Source organism: Lampris incognitus, chromosome 2, assembly GCF_029633865.1.
Source record: "Lampris incognitus isolate fLamInc1 chromosome 2, fLamInc1.hap2, whole genome shotgun sequence".
NCBI classification, from domain to species: Eukaryota; Metazoa; Chordata; class Actinopteri; order Lampriformes; family Lampridae; genus Lampris; species Lampris incognitus.
The window spans coordinates 4,315,168-4,339,028 of NC_079212.1; the positions used below are offsets into that span (position 1 = coordinate 4,315,168).

General features: G+C 47.6%; 3 protein-coding genes across 3 annotated transcripts in view; 2 read left to right on the top strand and 1 right to left on the bottom strand.

Annotated features, from left to right (window-relative positions):
- The window catches only part of camta1a (calmodulin binding transcription activator 1a), a 485,501-nt gene extending 478,508 nt beyond the window's left edge, over positions 1-6,993 (top strand). The window contains exons 21-23 of the mRNA XM_056275500.1: positions 689-888; positions 4,058-4,132; positions 6,930-6,993. Coding sequence (XP_056131475.1) covers positions 689-888; positions 4,058-4,132; positions 6,930-6,993 — 339 coding nt within the window. The remainder of the gene's footprint in view (positions 1-688; positions 889-4,057; positions 4,133-6,929) is intronic.
- A 6,642-nt stretch (positions 6,994-13,635) lies between these two features.
- On the bottom strand, positions 13,636-15,647 carry LOC130108346 (urotensin-2-like). The gene is made up of 4 exons (XM_056275253.1): positions 15,542-15,647; positions 14,927-15,052; positions 13,932-13,975; positions 13,636-13,838 (listed from the first exon to the last, which is right to left on the bottom strand). The coding sequence occupies exons 1-4, from the start codon at positions 15,645-15,647 to the stop codon at positions 13,725-13,727; spliced, it is 390 nt and encodes a 129-aa protein (XP_056131228.1). The 3' UTR covers positions 13,636-13,724.
- A 5,703-nt stretch (positions 15,648-21,350) lies between these two features.
- Positions 21,351-23,861, top strand: part of ccdc187 (coiled-coil domain containing 187) — a 34,581-nt gene continuing 32,070 nt past the window's right edge. Inside the window, exons 1-2 of the mRNA XM_056274251.1 lie at positions 21,351-21,654; positions 23,810-23,861. The exon at positions 23,810-23,861 is cut by the window's right edge and continues 62 nt beyond it. The gene's annotated coding sequence lies outside the window, so the exon portion shown is untranslated. The remainder of the gene's footprint in view (positions 21,655-23,809) is intronic.

Here is a 23,861-nt window from a genome sequence, read left to right on the forward strand (position 1 = left end):
GTTTCCTCCCACAGTCCAAAGACATGTAGGTCAGGTGACTCGGCCGTACTAAATTGTCCCTAGGTGTGAATAAATTTGTGTGATGGCCCTGTGATGGCCTGGCTGCCTGTCCAGGGTGTCTCCCCGCCTGCTGCCCAATGACTGCTGGGATAGGCTCCAGCATCCTGAGAGCAGGATAAGCGGTTTGGATGGTGGATGGATGGATGGTTTTCTTTTTACCAACTTTAACGTGTTCACAGTGTGAACTTTGCAGCTTTATTATGTAGTGGAATATAAATATCGGATCGGGAATCGGTATTGGCAGATACTCAATATTAATTGACTCAGATCAGATCAAGTGCAAAAGAAACCTCGATCGGGACATCCCCATAGTCTACATTATGTTCCTTTTTGAGACAGACCAAAAAATACTCTTTCATAAAACCTACTCAGAGTTTGTTCTTTGTCTTTTAAGCCCAGATTGACCTTTTGCCAGTTTTATCATTTACAACTTTCACTTTTTCTGTTCACAAGCTAACATGGATAGCCTTGAAGGTAACGCCTTTTTCAGTGTCTTAGGTTGCACTCAAAGCAACTCAGTCAGCAACATAACTTTTTTGTCACGGGGTCTTCTAAAAACAAAGACCCCCCATTAAGGTACCATGCACAGTGTAGCATGACGCGTTGTTTCTTTCACTCTCCTCTGCAGTATGCACTTTATAAGAAGATGACGCAGGCCGCCATCCTTATCCAGAGTAAGTTCCGCAGCTACCATGAACAGAAGAAGTTCCAGCAGAGCCGTCGGGCCGCCGTGCTCATCCAGCAGTATTACCGCAGCTACAAGGAGTTCGGCCGGCTGAAGCCCCATCGCCGCGGGGCCTCTGCCGCTCTGGTGCAACACAAACTGAGGTAGACGCTTTATCTAGTACACACGAACACAAGGCAAACAATACTGGAAATAGCTAGCATAGCCCAATTAAAGTGAACCGGATGTAGGGGTGTCCGGGTAGTGTAGCAGTCTATTCCATTGCCTACCAACATGGGGATCAGTGGTTCGAATCCCCGTGTTACCTCTGGCTCAGTTGGGCGTCCCTGCAGACAATTGGCCGTGTCTGCGGGTCGGAAGCCGGATGTGGGTATGTGTCCTTGTCGCTGCACTAGTGCCTCCTCTGGTCGGTCGGGTCACCTGTTCAGGGTGGAGGGGGAACTGGGGGGAATAGTGTGATCCCCCCACGCGCTATGTCCTCCTGGTGAAACTCCTCACTGTCAGGTGAAAAGAAGCGGCTGGTGACTCCACATGTATTGGAGGAGACATGTGGTAGTCTGCAGCCCTCCCTGGATCGGCAGAGGGGGTGGAACAGAGACCGGGACGGCTTGGAAGAGTGGGGTAATTGGCCAAGTACAGTTGGGGAGAAAAAGGGGGGAAATACCCCCCCCCCCCAAAAAAAGACCTGGATGTGAGGATTTTTGTTCTGTTGACAATGACAGACACTGTTGATTAAAAGAGCGATCACACGAAGCAGGAGGTAAAAGATGGTGGATATTACGGTGTACTACTACTTTCGGCTGCCCTCTTTAGGGGGCGCCACAGTGGATAATCCGTTTCCATGTCTTCCTGTCTTCTGCATCTTCCTCTGTCACACCAGCCACCTGCATGTCCTCCCTCACCACATCCATAAACCTTCTCTTTGGCCTTCCTCTTCTCCTCTTCCCTGGCAGCTCCATATTCAGCATCCTTCTCCCAGTATACCCAGCATCTCTCCTCCACACATGTCCAAACCATCTCAATCTTATCTCTCTTGCTTTGTCTCCAAACTGTCCAACCTGAGCGGTCCCTCTAATATACTCGTTCCTAATCCTGTCCTTCTTCGTTACTCCCAGTGAAAATCTTATCATCTTCATCTCTGCCACCTCCAGCTCCACCTCCTGTCTTTTCATCAGTGCCACTGTCTCCAGACCATATAACATAGCTGGTCTCACTACCATCTTGTAAACCTTTCCTTTAACTCTTGCTGGTACCCTTCTGTCACACATCACTCCTGACACTCTTCTCCACCCACTCCACCCTGCCTTCACTCTCTTCTGCACTCCTCGTTACTTTGGACAGTTGACCCCAAGTATTTAAACTCAAATGCCTTCGTCATCTCCACTCCTTGCATCCTGACCATTCCACTGTCCTCCCTCTCATTCACGCATAGGTATTCCGTCTTGCTCCTACTGACTTTCATTCCTCTTCTCTCCAGTGCATACCTCCACCTCTCCAGGCTCTCCTCAACCTGCACCCTACTCTCTTAATTCCACCTAAGGAATTAAGTTATCTATTGGATATTACGATAGATAACTTAATTCCTTAGCTGATAAACTGATCCCACTTTCACCGGTTGGGTTTTCCAGATTTAACTGAAGAGATGAGAAATTATCATCTCAAAGGCCCGATGTGTGATTTATCTGACCATGTAAAACTGGGGTATATTCACACACATAATCAAAGAGTTTGAGTTCTTAATTGAAAATAAGCATTTTGTAACTTTCTCAACTGATCGTAACTGAAAATACAGGATCTTTTTTTGGGGGTGGGGGATTTTTCTCCCTTTTTTTCCCCCCCAATTGTACTTGGCCAATTACCCCACTCTTCCGAGCCGTCCCGGTTTTGGCTCCGCCCCCTCTGCCAATCTGGGGAGGGCTGCAGACTACCACATGCCTCCTCCCATACATGTGGAGTCACCAGCCGCTTCTTTTCACCTGACAGTGAGGAGTTTCACCAGGGGGATGTAGCGCGTGGGAGGATCACGCTATTCCCCCCAGTTCCCCCGAACAGGCGCCCCGAGTGACCAGGGGAGGCGCTAGTGCAGCGACCAGGACACATACCCACATCCGGCTTCCCACCCGCAGACGAGGCTAATTGTGTCTGTAGGGACACCCGACCAAGCCAGAGGTAACATGGGGATTCGAACCGGCGATCCCCGTGTTGGTAGGCAACGGAATAGACTGCTGCACTACCTGGACGCCCTTACACCAGTCTTTACAAACATTACTGATGTAAACAAACCTTTCACAGCATCAGAAAACATCTGAGACTCAGATTTAGTTGCTGTTTAGACTTAGTTGTATTGAGACACCTGTCAATCAGTTTGGAAGCTCTAGAAGGTTCCAGTCCTGTTTTGTTTTGGTAGCAGGGCGACCCTTTTGTTTGCATTGGAATTAAGGATTGAACCTTTAAAGTAACGATTTATTTTTTCCCCAAAATAAAAATGCTGTTTGGGAATGGAAAGGAATGTTCCGGTTAGACCCCAAATCTGACCCTGTTCTGACTTTTTCCACAAACACGACATAGATCTGATTCTTTTAGAGAAGCATGAGCACAAAAAAATAAAATACATGGAAAAGCAGTTTTTGAACTCTGAGTTGTGCCACTTTCAAATGTGCCCTATGAATGATAGTGTGACGACCAGCGGTGAATAGACTCGCTAGCCCTTGGCTAATGGGTCGGACCCTTTAGTTGACTGGTTAGCACAGTTGCCCGTAGTGCGGGCGACCCGGGTTCGCGTCCCGGCCGCGGCAGATTCCCGGCTGCCCCCTGATTTCGCTACATTGAAAAAATTATTACACTACCCCCCCTCCCTCACGCCTCTGGGCACACGCGCTTCCCATCGCCTCGCGGTCTCGCCATCCCACTTCTGACACCAATGTAGCAAATTCAGGGGGCAGCCGGGACGCGAACCCGGGTTGCCTGCAACACGGGCGACTGCGCTAACCCGTCAACTAAGTGGTCCGACCCGTTAGCCAAGAGCTAGCGAGTCTAGTCATCCATGGTCATTACAATATGGTATTTATTCAAGATTCAAGACACTTCTCTGCCATGCGACCGGGTTGGTGGTGTTTCTTTACAGTACGGCATGGCAGCTCCGTATTAACATGCCCGTTAAGAATACATTCATAATTCACTCATACAGAGTTCAGCCGGTTCTCGACACAAACACACAACCAGACCTCAGTGTCGCACCGCAGTCAAACCTTGAAGTCTTTTTGTGTATGCTGGACTGTCCTGTAAGTGTTGTTTCCCTCTTGTCTGATGCAGAGGTAGTCTGCTCACCAAGAGGCAGGATCAGGCTGCCAGGAAGATCATGAGATTCCTGCGTCGCTGCCGCCACAGGTAGGCCCCCGACCTCGACTCATATGTTTTTTCAGATGCGCACACACACACACACACACACACATACATGCCAAACACGCACGCACACACACGTATATATATATATATATATATATATATATATATATATACAGACACACACACACACACACACACACGATTGTGCATGAGAGATCATGCATGCATGCATTCACCCATGCACACACTCTCACACAGACACACACTAAATAGGCTAAACAAAGTCATAGAACATAGACTCGTTTGTAAAGTTATGAAGCGGTCTGAGAGGGGCTGATGTCATGCAGCCGACACACAACACCGGACGAAAATAATCAAGTGCCCCACTCTTTCCTTTTAGAGAATAACAGATCTTCACTGTATTCTTTCATTCTGCGTTATTTACTTTTGTGGGAAAGACAGGTTGGGTGGGTTAGACATGTCTCCAACTCCCCCTCCTCCTCCCCCTTCCCTCCCTCCCCACTGTATTTGGCCCCCCACATCCTTGCTCCCCACCCCAACCCCAACCCCTTCACAGTGCCTACTGTGTGCTAATAGCTGTCTGGTATTGTTTTGCTGTTTACGCCAAGCCCCTTGATGGACCATAGACTGTTCAAGCGGGTGAGTGCAGCCTCAGCAACTCAGTTCATGCCTCTCTCTCTCTCTCTCTCTCTCTCTCTCTCTCTCTCTCTCTCTCTCTCTCTCTCCCCTCTCCCCCCCCCCCGTTCTCTCCCCCTTCTTGCGCTGTCTCTCTCTCTCTCTCGTCTACTCTATGTCTCTACCTCGCTCCCTCTTTTTCCTCTTTTATAGGTATCTCCTTACCCCACTTTCTTTGCATCCCCTCCCCCCTCCGTTTATTTCAGTTTTTTTGCAATCACTTTCTCTCATCTGTCCTCTCTGTCTCTTTCTCCCCCCCCCCCCCTCTCTCCATCTGTCCATCTACCTCGTTATCTATCTATCTCTCCCTTGTCCTCTCCATCACTGTTGCTTGATGCCTGCTTGCATGAAGGCTGCCAACTGGAGCCACAGGTGGACTGAGAAGCTCAAATTTAGAGCAGAACCTATTTTACTCTCCAACTAACCACTGCTTATGAATGACAACAGCACTGCAAATACTTAACAGGCACTTCTCTCTCTCTCTCTCTCTCTCTCTCTCTCTCTCTCTCTCTCTCTCTCTCTCTCTCTCTCTCTCTCTCTCTCTGTCTCTCCTTAGAGATGATTATTTCCAACAGTTTGTTTTTTGTGTTTTGTTTCATGTGGTTATGAAGATGCAAACTTTTAAAGGAGCAGAGGGTTTTGCCGTTCGACCATGTTTTCTTCTGTTGCATGACGAGTGGTGAAACTCGGGCCTTGCTCCTCTATCTTTAGGCATGCTATGGGCCGGCTATATTCTCAAGCAGCTGTGCGTCTGTCTGACTGGCTGTCTGTCCTGTTTTTTAGCCACTTAACAGCCTGGGAGGGGGACATGAAACTCTCTGTACTTGAGGTCTTCCACACCAAAATAATGTGATCACTTGTTAAACTGACCCGGCATCCGCTAACATTTTCTATAAACAGTTGTAACGAGAAACCCCGGGAGCATCCAGGAAGTCTGCAGAACCTCTTCTTGAAATACCATCACACCTATTCCTGACACAACACCTTGCCTTTGAGTTGGCGGTGAATACCAAATTAAAACTGGTTTCTGTACCGCCGCACTAGATGGAAAGGTTGTGGTAGCCTCCTCCGGTAGACTGTGATATAGTTTAGAGTCATATATAGGTCAGCGGTAGAAAGAAAACAACTCAGTCTACCTCCTTCTCCCGCTGGGACTGCAGCACAGAGCCGGGATGGATTCCCACCTGCAGAGAGCACAGCAGCTCAGCATGAAAGGAAACAGCACACACATGCACACTTAGACACACCAGTTTGCATCAAAAACCTACACCAACTCACTCCACCTCTCTCCTCCTATACATCCGTGTATCGTTATTTACCTCCTTATTTACCAGAGTAGTGCCTATCATCCATTACACACAGCAACGGTGGTTGATGTGCTTCGATCAGTTAGCAGATGAAGTGCTGTTTCTTTGGCAGATGGACTGCTTTTTGGCTAAGACACCGTTTGGATGCATCTCTCGGCCACGGTGCCAAACGAGGCCCGGTTTCCTCGTTATTCCTTTGTAAGCTGCCAGAAAAACACTGGCTGTATTGTGCATTTGAAAACGTCGAAATACGGGTTTATCCGATCCACAAACCGGGAATCTCTCCCGAGCCTTGAGCAGTGTGTCAGCCAAACAAGTAATGAAGCGAGCGGGCATGTTTTACTTTCTTTTTTTCTTGGTTTAGCTTCAGGAAAGTGGGTTTGTAGGTGGACTCTTACATTTTTGGTGGGACCATTCATGTTTTTATCATTACCCTGAAAAGGTATTCAGGTATTATTAGGTATTATTAACCTGGTAATTGTGGTATGTAGTTGTTATTGTGCTGTTATTTGGAAATTAACGTTGTTCTTTGCCATAAACTGTTGTCTTGAACTTTGCAATAACTGTAGCGGCATTTCCTTTCTTTCATATTTGTAAAAGCAGAGAACACTCAGTGGATTTAACCCCTTTTCTCTTCATCCATATTCATGTCAAAAAAAATTTTAAACCACATTTTCTTTTCCAGGCCGGCTGTTTCCTGGTAAACCCGGGCTGACTGACTGACTGAATGGTGTGATGCATTAGCCGAGCACATGAACGTGTCAGTAGAGAGAGGAAATGACGGTGTGATGTGTGGATGTTTGTAGTCACGGCCGCCTGTCTCTCTTGTGTTTCAGAGTGAAAGAATTGAAAAGGGCCAGGGAACATGAGACCCCTCAGAAGAGCCCCCTCGCAATGTGACATCACTCTCCTGACTCCTCTTTTCTTTTTTCCGTTTGTACCCGAGACATTTTACAAGAAAATTAATCTCAAAGAAAAACATCAATGCAAACGCTGCGATCGTAACTACGACCGTGGCGTTCTACTACGATTACATGTACAACAGCATTTCCTCCCTTTTCTTCCCACTGACTTGATTTCAGTTGGAGAGCAGCAACCCCTATGGGATTATAAACTAAAGGGTGGGTGTGAGTCTTTTTTTTGGGGGGGGGGGTGCAGAACATTTGCTTCTTGATATTTTTTGCACTTTTTCATGGATTCCTTTGTCTTTTTTCGGAGTACGAAGAGGTTTCGGACAGTGAGGGAAGAGAATCCGGGACACGTCTTGAGAAGGAGATCCGTCCAGGCGGAGGGAAAAACAGCCCTGTCCATCCTTGACACCAGAAGATGCCGTAGGATAGGGAGACCACGTGCAGGAAACACTCTGGGCTCTACTTGTACTTCATGACTTTTTACATGACTACTCAGAATTCATTTCAAGAGGGGAATTTTACCAAATACCGTCGGTCACCCGCTGATCCATTTTTGCACACCGTCCACCGCTTCCAGATGAGTGCGTTCAATTTAGCTAAGCGGCTCTCGCCATCCCACTGGGCTCCACCCAGCCGGTCTGTCCAAAAATGGGCGGATCTGTCCAAAAATGGGCGGAGCTATCTATTGAATGTAGGCTGGGGGGAGGGGGCGGGATTAAACAAACAAGCTGAAGCAGGTGAGGGCTATTTTATTTTATCAGTTGCTTTAAATAAGGGAAAGGTTATTTCTTTTACGGTTCATAAACTTACTTTATTACTTGAATTTGTTCCATTGTGTGATGTACAGCGGACCTTTATCCTCACAACTCGAGGCTGTGGGAGCCTAACGAGGAAAAAGAAGAAAAACTGCATGACTCTCAGCAAAAGTCTCCGCCTGTGTGCTTGTGGTTTAGTCTCTTTGCCGGTCTGATTTCTTTTTTTGTTATTTCTTTTCAGATGAGTAGTCCGCGTGCCCACCTCCCTCCTCCCCCACCAGTCTCTCTCTCTCTCTCTCTCTCTCTCTCTCTGTGTCGAAGCCATCTGGTCACTCTTCTCTCCCTCTTTTCATTTTGCTTCATTGCTCCCCCAGAAACCTAGCAAGAAAAAAAAAGAACTTGCCTCATTGTTTTTTCTTTTTGCATCGTAACGGTTATTATGGTCATGAAAGGTTATTGCTGTTCTTTTTAAATGAACTTCGGAGCCTGTGAGGGCTCTTGAGGGGAAGATCACATACATTGCCTTGACGTCTTAGAGATTCTTTGAGGGGTCCCTAAGCTAGTCCCAAAATAGGGGTTTGACAAATCCATATTTTTGACAATTGAGTGGTTTCTGTATATAAGGAAGGCCGATGGTACGAAGGAGGTAAAAAAAAAAACATTTACCCAAAGGGGATTGTATTTTAGAAATATATTATTTTATTCATTAAAAAGGGGTCAAAAACAGGTACGAGACAAAAACAGAATATTTGTATAGTTTTGTTTGAATGCCTAAGAAGTATGGTTGTACTGTTTGTATATAGTGTAAATACCTGGGATAAAAACGAGCTATGTGCATGAAAACCATGAACAGAGTCAAAAAGAAAACAACAACAACAACAACAACAACAACAGTAGTGGCTATGCTCTGTAAAATGATTAAAACTATTTCACTATAAGAGTATTTTATTTTATTTTGATTGTTCTGGAGAGGAACATTTTGCTAAAGCATGACCTTATTGCAATATGAAAAAATTTTAAAAAAAATACTGTATTTAGTGTTAGGAGAAATCTGCAAAATTATCTTAAAAGAAGTATGGTTATGTTTACAGTTTTTTATTTTATAGTTTTTTGTTTCTTTGTTTGTTTGTTTTTTGGGCTACCAAGAATTTTCTGCCAATGGTGCCAAGTAATGTGAATGCTATATTGCTTAACAAGAGAATTAAGTTAATTTTTTGCAGAACAGATAATCATACAAGGAAACACACACCACCATTGGAGGCCGCTAGGTCACAGCCGGCCGAGGAACATGCAAGCCAAACAGGTGCACGTGTTGCAGAGGGAGTCATGTTCAAACACGGTGTGCCCGAATCTCTCATGTCTCCCCCATTGCCATGCGGATCCCCCAGACATTTTACCGCCACCGGGTGCATTAGATAGCCGAGCAGAAAGAGGAAAACAGAAATGAGTTTGCACTTGGTTGTTCCCTGTTGACTGCACATGGAATGTGTGTTGCCGCTGAGGCGGTCTGTATGGTCTCAACGATTGTAAATGGCAGCCTTGCCCACGGTGACCCCATAAACCTGCACACGGCATCACCCTCTGTCATTAAGTGGGGGGGGGTGGGGGTGCAAATAGCTAATTTGCATATTTAAACGTGCAGGATGTTTGCAGTAAACATTGGATCTAACAACTCGACGGCGGTCTCAATTGTAATCGGCTAGCCTTTCGTCCCGAGGACAGCCTGTGCTGATAGATGCTCCTTGATCAAGGCTGCCAGGTCTCTCAGTCCATGTAAAGAAAAGACAACACGACCTATAGTTTCACCTATAGACTGAATGACACCTGTAGCAAACCTAACTGAGGTCCTTTGTCTGACAGCTGAAAAGATGTTCACAAAATGAACTGTTCAAACCATCTAAGGTGCTAAAACGATCCGGTCCAGAGGGGCAACGCCACGGCTCGTCTCTCCTCTCGGCGAAGCGTCCGCGAGCCAAAGCCGGCGTGCTGACCTGCTTGTGGGATGGTGCATCGCCGCCATTATAACAAACCGTGGAGGACAATGGTGTGTGTGTGTGTGTGTGGCCCGCTGGATGCTCACAGTGCAGATGAGAGGGGAACGGGCAGGGAATAGAGAGCAGGCGTGGAAGCCGCCGCCGGCCTACAGGTGCCTGATGACTGCTGAGATCTCCTTTATTGTATTCCTGCGAGAGCAACCAGAAAGGGTCTTTACCTGCCCAGTTAACACTACTGATTATTCAGCCAAGGTGCGAGTGCAGCTGAACAAACGTATTTGCTGTTTTGTTTTACTGAATTGCTGTCATATCCACCCCCCACCCAGCCCCCAGATGATGAGGGGTTTGGAGATTTATTGTATTGACTGAATGACTGCTTTTTGGTTTTCCATAGACTTGATATGTACACTTTCCTTCCCCTGGTGTTTATGTAGAAAGTGCCTACTCATAACCCAGTCGCACAAACCCGTCGTCAGGAGACGCACGGTGTACCTAAAGTTGAAAACGTTTGGGGGAAAAAAAAACACTATGACACCCCCCCACCCCCCCCCCCAGGACAGTGTCATGTCCAGTAAATATGAATACATGACCCCCATCACCTTTACCCCCACCACAGCCAGAACACGGTGTTCCCTGTTCGAACCCGTGTCACCGCCGCATCTGGGCTCGTCAGAACATGCTAAGCTTCTTTTTTTTGGTTTGTTTTTTCCTGCTTTCTTCCTCTCTCTCTCTCTCTCTCTCTCTCTCTCTCGCTCTCTCTCTTTTCTACCGAAACTGCTTGTTAAGAACCACAAACACATAGAAATGCCACTACTGGGGTCTGTTGCCTTGCCTCCGGGGCCTCCGGAGCCTCCGGGGCCTCCGGGGTGTGGCGAGGATGCATAGCCGATGGGGTGCCGTGGCAAAAGGAGACGGTTTTATTACGCTTGCATGGGTAAACTAGTTAACTGGGTGACAGAAGTGCACCCGAAGCATGCTTATTTTCCTAGAATCGCTAGTCGGATAGAGCTGTTCAAAAGACTTTCCGTTCTGTTCAACGGTAGACGACTGGGTTTGACGTGCCGCAGAACTCCAGACAGGCGGAGCCGGTGATCACTGAAGCAGTACTGATTGACGTTTCCATGGCCAAGCATGAGGACAAGGCTGTTTTTAGAGCAAGCTTCAACTTTTTTAGACTAGTTTTTATTTATTATTTATTTATTTATTTATTTAGTTATTTATTTGGATTTGATAAGTGTGCTCCCAGTTTCAAACACACGGAAAAAGTTGGAGACATTTGTGACAGTATATATATATATATATCGATATATCGTGTGTGTATATCGATATATTGGATATATCGATATATTTATATAGATATATATTTATGCAGATATATATCTATATATAGTAAGTATTGAGTAGGCGACACACATGATAACAGGAACACAACGCCACACACACACACACACACACGTGTAGACAACGTGGAGGTGTCGGTTTCACCTGCACGACGAGCGGCGGAGGAGGAGCGCGTGCGCGTGCGCGTGTGTGTTTCTTCTTCGTGGCCGGAGGACCAGTTCACCTCCCGTCCGTATTTTACTCAGGGTGCCAAAACGGGGAGGAGGAAACAGAGCAGTACACCTTATTCACGGCGGAAGGAAGTGAAGGTGGGTAAGAAGCGAAGCCTTGCACGCAGTGCTTTCTGGGAAAGACGGGCGGCGGGAGACACGCGTCAGTTACCGTGGCGCCGGAAGCGGAAGTCCTTCAGGAGCGCGGAGGTGGCGCCGGTTTGAGAGCTGAGCGAGTGTTGCCGGAGCGCGTGTAGATGCTAGAAGTGGGATTCGGCATTCTTTCATCAAACCCTGTCGACTTTATGGTTTCGTTATGGCCACATGTGTTTTGCTTTAATGACCCAGGCGTGAGGGTGCAACGTGGAGGAGCGGGGCTGTATGAAGAGCTCACCTGCCACTCTTGTTTTTACTGCCATTTTTGAATGGGATGACAGGTTGGCTGATGGGATATCCGGTCTGGTCGGCTGATGGGATATCCGGTTGGTTGATGGGATGTCCGGTTGGCTGATGGGATGTCCGGTCTGGTCGGCTGATGGGATATCCGGTTGGCTGATGGGCTATCCGGTCGGCTGATGGGCTATCCGGTTGGCTGATGGGATATCCGGTCGGCTGATGGGCTATCCGTTCGGCTGATTGGATGTCTGGTTGGCTGATGGGATATCCGGTCGGCTGATGGGCTATCCGGTTGGTTGATGGGATGTCCGGTCGGCTGATGGGCTATCCGTTCGGCTGATGGGATGTCCGGTTGGCTGATGGGATATCCGGTCGGCTGATGGGATATCCGGTTGGCTGATTAGCTGTCCGGTCGGCTGATGGGATTTCCGGTCGGCTGATGGGATATCCGGTCGGCTGATGGGATGTCCGGTCGGCTGATGGGATATCCGGTCGGCTGATGGGATATCCGGTCGGCTGATGGGATTTCCGGTCGGCTGATGGGCACTCCTCGCTCGTATTGCTTGGTTGTTGTTATTCCATGGCGTTCTGTGAGCTGACCTGAGAATCTGCCTTTCCTCCTCTTCTTTTGTCCCGAGCACCCAGAGACCAGAGAAAGGTAGGCGCGTCAGGACACGAGAACAGAAACTATCTCACCACATCCTTTCCCACTTGTGGACACAGAGCAATAAGAATTATTTTGTGGAGACCTATAGACCTAGTGAAGTTTATCAACGATTGGACACATGTAGTCGACTTACTCTTATGCAAATGCCAGTATTGCAAGACGAGCATTCAGTAGTTTATGGACAGCAATTATATGGCACCCTTTACCGAACTGCACGTTTTCATCAATTCCAAAACCGAGAAGAAGAAGAAGAAGAAGAAGAAGAATAAAAAATAAAAAATAAAACGGCCCTGCTTTGTGACGAAGTTGCGGGTCCTCGACACTTTGCATGTGAACTAGTGTTAGATCTCTTTTCCTCTCCTCTATAGCTGTCTTTCTCTCTGTCTTCCCCCTGTTATGTGACCCTGTATTTCTTTCCTCCTCCCGATGGTTTCATCTCCTCTCGGTTCTCCTAATGTGTTTTGTCCTCTTCCTCCTCCTCCTCCTCCTCCTCCCCCCCCCCCCGCCTCCAGGTTTGTAAGTTTTATTTTTGTAATTGTGCATGTACAAGCGTCACTGACTCGATGGATATGTTAAAAAAAAAAAAAGAGATTTCAGCTGCTGAAGCCATGCAAAACATTTTGAAATGCCCTTAAAATATGGAAGATGTTTTCTGAATGCTTTATATTCTTTCTGCTGTAAAATAATAAAAAAAGAAAAAAATGAAGAAAACTCCGGAACCAGGTTTGGCGGCTTCTTTCGTGTCCTCGTGACTTGATAAAGGCGGTGAAAGGGGGGGGGGGTTGTGTTGTCAGAATAGCCACGAGAGGGCCCGAGGGACCCTTGGGGGCCACAGTCCAGCCAGATGTGTCCAAACAGCAGGTTTACTTGCAGCCCCCCCCCCACACACACACACACATATATATATACTGACTTGGTGTTAAAGTTACATTTGGACGGACAACTGTGAACACTTTAAATAACACGTATGTACACACAGACTCCAAGGCAACAGAAAAGGAATTTAATAAATCATCTTGAATCCTCCAACTACAGTTTTTCCAGAAACACCCACAGCACTGTTCTTTGTATGGGCCCTTTACTGATGGTGCTTCAGTGTGCGCGTGTGTGTGTCTGTCTACTGTGTGTGTTCATGCAGATGTGTGTTCATGTTCCTATGTGTGCATACCCACATGCATGTGTGCGTGCATGCATGTGTGCATGTGTGCGTGCATGCATGTTGTGTGCATGTGTGCGTGCATGCATGCATGGTGTGTGCATGTGTGCGTGTGTGACTGCAGAACAGGGATTTCTTTTTTAGTGCGAGCGCCGTCTAGTGTGCAGCAGCCTCACACGCCGGCGCCTCGGTGCTGCAGTATTTACACGCAGTACTTCCAGAAGCACTCGGTGTTCACGCCCCTCTTCTGGAACTGCTTCCTGATGCCCAGGAAGTGGCTGAAGGGGCTGAGGGAGCTTTGTTTCTCCAGTAGAACCTGCAGCGACACAGACACAGGGAGTAAGACGCTCCACCTCCGTGCAGAGTTGGCGGGTCTTTACTGTTGGACGAGCTGGACGGGAGGACTCACCTCTCTCTTCATCCCCCGAGGGAGCAGACCGGTCGTCCTGAAAGCTGAGAAATGCAAAACGATGTCTTGATTAGGAGACGCCACTGTTATTTTCAACTGATGCATTTTCTGCGCGTTTGTCCGCACCTCTTAATGACTGCAGAGCAGACAGTACGTGATTCATTCATTCATTCATTCATTCATTCATTCATTCATCATCAGCCGCTTCTCCGGGGTCGGGTCGTGGTGGCAGCAAGCTAAGTAGGGCCCTCCAGGCGTCCCTCTCCCCAGCAACACCCTCCAGCTCCTCTTGGGGGATCCCGAGGCGTTCCCAGGCCAGACTAGACATGTAGTCCCTCCAGTGAGTTCTGGGTCTACCCCGGGGTCTCCTCCCAGTTGGCCGTGCCCGGTAAACCTCCAAAGGAAGGAGACCAGGAGGCGTCCTGATCAGATGAACCACCTCAACTGGCTCCTTTTGACGTGAAGGAGCAGCGGCTCTACTCCGAGCTCCCTCCGGATGTCCGAGCTCCTCACCCTATCTCTAAGGCTGAGCCCAGACACCCTACGGAGGAAACTCATTTCAGCCGCTTGTATCCGCCACCTCACCCTTTCAGTCTCCACCCAAAGCTCATGACCATAGGTGAGGGTTGGAAGGAAGACTGACTGGTAAATTAAGAGCTTTGCCTTCCGGCTCAGCTCCCTCTTCACCACAATGGTCCGGTACAACATCCACATTACTGCTGAAGCTGCACCAATCCACCTGTCAATCTCCCGCTCCATCCCACCCTCACTCGTGAGCAAGACCCCGAGATACTTGAACTCCTTCACTTGAGGCCACAACTCATCCCCCACCCGGAGGGAGCGACCCAGACAGTACATGAATGAAGTATATACACCTACAGAATAGACTGCCATAGTTGTGTGGACAAATGCTATGCTGACTCTGTGTGTGTGTGTGTGTGTGTGTGTGTGTGTGTGTGTGTGTGTGTGTGTGTGTGTGTTTTGCACTTTCTCACCATCTCGGTTGAGCTCCCCAGACACCAGGGAGGTATATTTGAGGGCAGGTCCATCCTGGGGTGCGTAGTTTTGGTCAGAGAGAGACAAATCCTCCAGAGCGCCGAGTCCTCGGTCCTCCACCGACACTGACAAGACAGACACGCACGGAGACAATTAAACACCGTATACACTCAGATTCAACCGGTGTGCGATTGTGCGCGTAGTCCCGGCATCCGGCGAAGTCCGTGTCGACGGCCGCGTCGGTAGCTGACAGGAATATGCGCTGCAAGCAGTCGGGCGGAGTCGTGAAGAGACACGTTCTCCGGTGAGGAGGTGCCACAAGTTCAGTTTCCTAGTCCTTCATACGGATGAAGGTGCACCACCGGAGAAACCAGATGTCTCACTCGCTACAGGCACCCACGTATTTCTAGCTAGGAATCGGCTGAAACGTGGCTGGATTACAGTAACCGATGGTTGCCATGGAGAAGACTCGGGGCAGTTTAGTCAGTCTTCACATCCTGACTTGTGTAGTTAGGCCTGTCACTAATCTGACCAAAGACCAAGACGCGACGCCGGTGACCCGTACCCCGAGAGCACCGGTGGCTAACGGAGTCGGAGCTGCACGTTCCACTCACCGGGGCCGGAGTAGGGCATCTCGGCAGGGTCTGCGATGGGGTGGGCCCAGAGTCTGCCGGGGGCCACCAGCAGGACGGTCAGGGACAGGAGTCGGCTGCACTTCATCTCTGCAGGCCTGTTGGTGCTGCTGGTCGTGGCTGTAGCTGGTCCGGAGGGTCCTCAGGTGAGTCCTGCTGTGGTCTCTAGAGAGGGAGAAGCCTTCGACTTGCCCCGCTTGTCCCCACAGTTATATACCCATGATGGCACCCCCCCATCACCCCCATCACCCCCATCACCCCCATCACACACACACCATGCACACACACACATGACTAAACAGAGTCACGGACGTGCACATACACAAGAACACACAGGCACCAACCGTCGGCCCCGTCCAGCGTGGCACATCCATAAATCCACCCCCAGTCCTGCGGTGAATTATGGGCTCGATAAAAGAGAGACCAGGTCCCTACCTCAAGGGCGGAGTGGTGTTTTACGGGCCCTCGGGTTTGATTGACGGTCCCTAACGTGGAAACCAGGAGCTAGCCAGGTGTTTCGGATGCCCCTCTCATCAACGTCTGCTGCTGCGGCGGGGAGCAGGTGGAGCGACGGGGCGGCCAGATGACAAACTCTTTATGATTGGCCTCCGTTGACCTCTGACCCTCCGGATCCCCTCGCCCGGAAGGGACGGGACGGAGCGCTGCGTAAACTTGGGTGCCCTTTCAGACGGGATTGAGTCCGCAGTAAAACCGGCTCATTATACGTGCAGACGTCCAGCGTGCTCGTTGGGTTGTCCAGAGGCCCTCGGCCCGGGGGCCGTCTGACCTTTTGAGCCCATTTAAACGAGCGGGGAACTTGTCACGGGTCACCGGCGTTCGGAGGGCCTCGCTCCGGTGACCTGATGTATTTGCACCTTTCACTTCGTCTCAGCCGTGCAATAAACAAGGCGGCTACGTCCACCGGGCGCCTGCCGAGATATACGAGGGGCTCCCATTGGCCGAGAGACTGGCGAGGCAGGTGGGGATGGCTATTTAAAGAACCCCAATTTGCACCTGCATGTGTAGCGTCTGTATTTATGGGCGGTCTTGCGTCAGCACCGGGTGGCGGGCGTTGTGGTGTCGGTCGTAGAAGCCGCGGTGACATTTAGGGGGGCAGCGTCTGGAAGGGCAGACGCTCTGCTGTGCTTTATATCGTGAAGAGCTGTTACAGTCTGGGCCCAGGGCCAGTCCCGGTTTATCCTTAAGTTAACCCCCCCCCCCCCCGCCACACACACACACAGGGGTGACGTTGCTCCAGCTGTCCTGCAGGGCAGAATGTGTTCATAATGCATAAAGGAGCTGGGGTGTCTTAGGGCAGCAGCAAACCGGGGCAGTACGCTGGGGCATCGGCTCTTCTAACCCCTCATCTCAGCAGAGGCGACGTCCCCAAACGATGACACCAGGCACGAGGAGGCATCCAGCCCTTACAGGCTCTGTCGCACAAAGTGAACCCCGGCGTGTGGTGGTGGTGGTAAACGATGCTTTTATCAACCTGTAGTTCTTGACACCACCCTCTGCACTGCACCGCACCACACGGTGCAGCTAAGCAGCCCCGCACTGAGATACTCTCTGTAATGGCGTCATATTAGCATCTGCAAGACTGACTTGCTGTGCAGCGCTGACCACCGAGACGGCAACCGTGTGTGCAACAGAGTTGAGCGAAGGACCTGAAGAAGTGCTCCTGGGACTGACTCGATCCTGCTGTTAGCATCTGTGACGTCATGGGTTGATCAGAGACAAGATCCCCTGCAGAATAGCTTGCATCGTTGACTTTCAGATAATGTAATAAACTGCAATACGTGGCCCCCACGTGGCAGCCCCTAATTACCCGACGTGTTTACAGTCTAATGGATAGCTCAAGGCACGCGATACATATCACTTAGCCCGGGTCCACCACGTGTTAGTGATGGAAGGCTCACTCATTCATCTGTCGCATTGATTACCTGCCATCGTGGGAAATGGCACACTAAATTCCACACGCACGCAATACCGCCTTATAGCCAGCAGGGGGCAGTGCTGTGTCGTGCAATACCACGTTATAGCCAGCAGAGAGCAGTGCTGTGTCGTGCTGGGAAAGTCTCCGTTACCGAGAGAGAAGCTCTCCTCAGACAGTGAATATGGATTTACTGCAGGCACTTCTAACATGATGAACCCGCGCAAATACTTTTAAACCCGTAGCCTCGGTCTCCTTCCTCCCTTCCTGGTATGAACCCTCAAATAACTTCTGACTGACAACCTTTCATATGACTTCAAACTGACACAGTTCCCAGACAGCATCCGGATGTGGGCCACTTCAGGCAGTGGTGCGGCACTGGTGGTCTTCTTCTGGCCCTGACAACATGGATGTAAGCCTGAAGTGGCCCACATGTATAACAGCAAATATGGCCCAAATATGGCCCAAATAATATGGCCCAAATAATATGGCCCCAAATATGGCCCAAATATGGCCCAAATATGGCCCAAATAATATGGCCCCAAATATGGCCCAAATATGGCCCAAATAATATGGCCCAAATAATATGGCCCAAATAATATGGCCCCAAATATGGCCCAAATATGGCCCAAATAATATGGCCCAAATATGGCCCAAATATGGCCCAAATAATATGGCCCAAATATGGCCCAAATATGGCCCAAATAATATGGCCCAAATATGGCCCAAATATGGCCCAAATAATATGGCCCAAATAATATGGCCCAAATATGGCCCAAATATGGCCCAAATAATATGGCCCAAATATGGCCCAAATATGGCCCAAATAATATGGCCCAAATAATATGGCCCAAATATGGCCCAAATCACATGTGGGCCTTTTTTGGCAAAGCTGCGGTGCTCTGGGCAACATGTAATCTGGATGTGACCCTGAAGTGGCCCGTGTGGTAAATGGTGAATGTGGCCCAAATATCACACAACACATATGGACCACCTCTGGCAAACATGTGGCACATGCAGCATTGCTATGGCTTGGTTCTGGCCCAGATCTGGCAAACAGGACCGGACCGCCCACGTGCCATCCTCCCACACAGTGTGTGGGCCGGGTCCGGGCCACAGCAGTTTTGCTATGTGGGATTTGAACAGCGGCGTTACCGTGGGCGAAAAGACGTCATTTTATTACTTGTGTATTTATTCATGGCAAGCTCCATATTTGTCCTTCACGCTGGCTGATTTAAATCCACCGCCTCATCAACACCCGGGCACTGCTTGTTTTTCAGAATCAGAACCAGGTCTACCGGCCAGGTGGGCTTCCACATGCGAGGGGCTTGTCTCAGTTTGTCTCACATGGCTCAGCGTCAGAGGACGCACAAGACGCCGCACAGCGAACGGGCGAGGATCAGGGGACACTCGAGAGAGGCGTTGTGAGCAGGGGGCAGAGTGCTGGAGGGAAGATGCAGTACTGCACAGTAACACAAGGTGGCTGGGAGGGGGGGGGGTTAAGATGCAAGGGGTCCATCTCACTGTCCTCTTTCCTTCTGTAGAGCAGCGCTGAAATACAACACACACACGTCCCAACACACCAGGGACGGAACACAACCCGCAACCCGTCAAACGCCACACAACCACAAACCACAACACAGGGAGACCCACAACGGACCACAGTGAGGTGGCCTGTAGGCCTCGGCAGGGCTCCCAGCCTGCAGACCCCCCCCCCCAATCCAACAACAACAAATACACACATACCGCACACACTACACTACTTAACCAAATCAACAACAAATACACACATACTACACACACTACACTACTTAACCATATCAACAACAAATACACACACACTACACACACACTACACTGCTTAACCATATCAACAACAAATACACACATACTACACACACTACACTACTTAACCATATCAACAACAAATACACACATACCACACACACTACACTGCTTAACCATATCAACAACAAATACACACATACTACACACACTACACCGTTTAACCATATCAACAACAAATACACACATACTACACACACTACACCGTTTAACCATATCAACAACAAATACACACATACTACACACACTACACCGTTTAACCATATCAACAACAAATACACACATACTACACACACTACACCGTTTAACCATATCAACAACAAATACACACATACTACACACACTACACCGTTTAACCATATCAACAACAAATACACACATACTACACACACTACACCGTTTAACCATATCAACAACAAATACACACATACCACACACACTACACTACTTAACCATATCAACAACAAATACACACATACCACACACACTACACTACTTAACCATATCAACAACAAATACACACATACCACACACACTACACTACTTAACCATATCAACAACAAATACACACATACCACACACACTACACTACTTAACCATATCAACAACAAATACACACACACTACACTACTTAACCATATCAACAACAAATACACACACACTACACACACTACACTACTTAACCATATCAACAACAAATACACACATACTACACACACTACACTACTTAACCATATCAACAACAAATACACACATACCACACACACTACACTACTTAACCATATCAACAACAAATACACACACACCACACACACTACACTACTTAACCATATCAACAACAAATACACACACACTACACACACTACACTACTTAACCATATCAACAACAAATACACACATACCACACACACTACACTACTTAACCATATCAACAACAAATACACACACACTACACACACTACACTACTTAACCATATCAACAACAAATACACACACACTACACACACTACACTACTTAACCATATCAACAACAGATACACACACACTACACTACTTCACCATATCAACAACAGATACACACACACTACACTACTTCACCATATCAACAACAGATACACACACACTACACACACTACACCACTTAACCATATCAACAACAAATACACACACACATACCACACACACTACACTACTTAACCATATCAACAACAGATACACACACACTACACTACTTAACCATATCAACAACAAATACACACACACTACACACACTACACTACTTAACCGAATCAACAACAAATACACACACACCACACACACTACACTACTTAACCAAGTCAACAACAAATACACACACACTACACACACTACACCATTTAACCATATCAACAACAAATACACACATACTACACACACTACACTACTTAACCATATCAACAACAGATACGCACACCACACACACACACTACTTAACCGAATCAACAACAGATACGCACACCACACACACACACTACTTAACCGAATCAACAACAAATACACACACACCACACACACTACACTACTTAACCATATCAACAACAGATACGCACACCACACACACACACTACTTAACCGAATCAACAACAAATACACACACACCACACACACTACACTACTAACCATATCAACAACAAATACACACACACCACACACTCCACTACTTAACCAAATCAACAACAAATACACACACTACACACACTCCACTACTTAACCATATCAACAACAAATACACACACACCACACACACTACACTACTTAACCATATCAACAACAAATACACACACACCACACACACACTACTATAGACGCGTGTTAAAGGGGGCACAACATGTGGCGAAACAGCGCCCTCTGGCGGTGGCCCGCTGCCTCGCTGAGGCGCGGCGGTGTGTTCCGGTGAAGTGTGTCCGCCCCGGGCTTCCGTCAGAAGGCGAGCGCGCCTTGACACGCCGAGACGTGCCCGCGGACGGACGGACGGACGGACAGACGGACGGACGGCTGTGCCACCTCGCGGAGCCTCGCGGAAGGCGTCCGTGCCCAGGTGTCGGTTGTTGTGTCCGTGGTTTGGACCGTTTGGAGGCAGCGTAAAACTGCGCGGTTCTGCCCAACAGGGCTTCACAAGTGCAGACGGACAACGCCGAAGTTCACACCGTCCGTCACGCCGACTTGTTGAGTTACTAATACTCACAATACTACTACTAATAATACTAATATTAATAATAATAGTGCGGGGTCTGCGTGCACACGCACTCGACGCTGGTGCGCGACGTGCTGCGAACAGGTAGGTAATTAAATAAAACTGCTCTCCTGACCGATACATGTCTTCTGTTTGATACATGTCTTCTGTTTGATACATGTCTTCTGTTTGATACATGTCTTCTGTTTGATACATGTCCTCTGTTTGATACATGTCTTCTGTTTGATACATGTCTTCTGTTTGATAGATGTCTTCTGTTTGATACATGTCTTCTGTTTGATAGATGTCTTCTGTTTGATACATGTCTTCTGTTTGATACATGTCTTCTGTTTGATACATGTCTTCTGTTTGATAGATGTCTTCTGTTTGATACATGTCTTCTGTTTGATACATGTCTTCTGTTTGATACATGTCTTCTGTTTGATACATGTCTTCTGTTTGATACATGTCCTCTGTTTGATACATGTCTTCTGTTTGATAGATGTCTTCTGTTTGATACATGTCTTCTGTTTGATACATGTCTTCTGTTTGATACATGTCTTCTGTTTGATTCATGTCTTCTGTTTGATTGATGTCTTCTGTCTGGTTGATGTCTTCTGTTTGATTGTCTTCTGTCTGGTTGATATCATTTGTTTGATTGATATAATTTGTTTGGTTGATATCATTTGTTTCATTGATATCATTTGTTTGGTTGATATCATTTGTTTCATTGATATCATTTGTTTGGTTGATATCATTTGTTTCATTGATATCATTTGTTTCATTGATATCATTTGTTTGGTTGATATCATTTGTTTGGTTGATATCATTTGTTTCATTGATATCATTTGTTTCATTGATATCATTTGTTTGGTTGATATCATTTGTTATCATTTGTTTGGTTGATATCATTTGTTTGGTTGATATCATTTGTTATCATTTGTTTGGTTGATATCATTTGTTTCATTGATATCATTTGTTTGGTTGATATCATTTGTTTGGTTGATATCATTTGTTTCATTGATATCATTTGTTTGGTTCTGTTATTAAAAGGGTGAAGTGAAGGAAGGTCCTGCCACTGCTCTTACTGCCACTGCTCTTACTGCTCTTACTGCCCTTACTCCTCTTACTGCCACTGCTCTTCCTGCTCTTACTGCCACTGCCCTTACTGCCACTCCTCTTACTGCTCTTACTGCCACTGCTCTTACTGCTCTTACTGCCCTTACTCCTCTTACTGCCCTTACTCCTCTTACTGCCACTGCTCTTACTGCCCTTACTGCTCTTACTGCTCTTACTGCCCTTACTCCTCTTACTGCCACTGCTCTTACTGCTCTTACTGCCCTTACTGATCTTACTGCCCTTACTGCTCTTACTGCCCTTACTCCTCTTACTGCCACTGCTCTTACTGCTCTTACTGATCTTACTGCCCTTGCTGATCTTACTGCCCTTACTGATCTTACTGCCCTTACTGATCTTACTGCCCTTACTCCTCTTACTGCCACTGCTCTTACTCCTCTTACTGCCCTTACTGATCTTACTGCCCTTACTGATCTTACTGCCCTTACTGATCTTACTGCCCTTACTGATCTTACTGCCACTCCTCTTCCTGCTCTAACTGCACAAAGTGTGAGGAAGTTCCTTCTCTCGTCACACTGACTCTTTACTGGGAACAGTTTTCAAGAGTTCCCTCTGAACTCGTACCCGTTAGTCCAACAGTAGACAACAGGCCGAGCTTCTAGACTTCAGCCATGCTGCCTCCTCCTCTGTGTCTGCTGTGTACTGGAGCTGGTGGTTGGTAGTAATATAAAACTAGAAACCCTACTTGTATGTGTAACAAGTGGATCACCTGGCATCAGGGGATCTGCTAAGTATACTTAAGTGGTATCTTTTAAAGCATAGTTGAGAATGAAAAGTACAGCAACTCTACAGAACTAAAACTTTACTTGTAATATTTAGTAAGATTCGTTTTAAGTACAAGTATCAGCCCACAATTATCATTGCTAGCTTCTGCAAAGGTAAAATATTTGCGAAAGAAAACTATTCAACAAGTTTAAGTGAGGTTTAAGTATGCTATCCTCGGGTTTACTCTTTGCAATCACAGCAAAAAGTAAAGTAAAAGTACACTTTCTTATTTGTACTTGAAAAGAGCTATGCTGAAAGTGTAGTACTGCAGTAAATGTCCTTGTCTTTCCTCTCCGGGCTGTCAGCTTGGCTTGGTTAGCATGTTAAAATAAACTGGATTATTTTTATTTTTTTTTAGGATCCCTGTTTTGTCTGCGTACTGCCTGTGTGCCATGAGGCGGTGACTACAC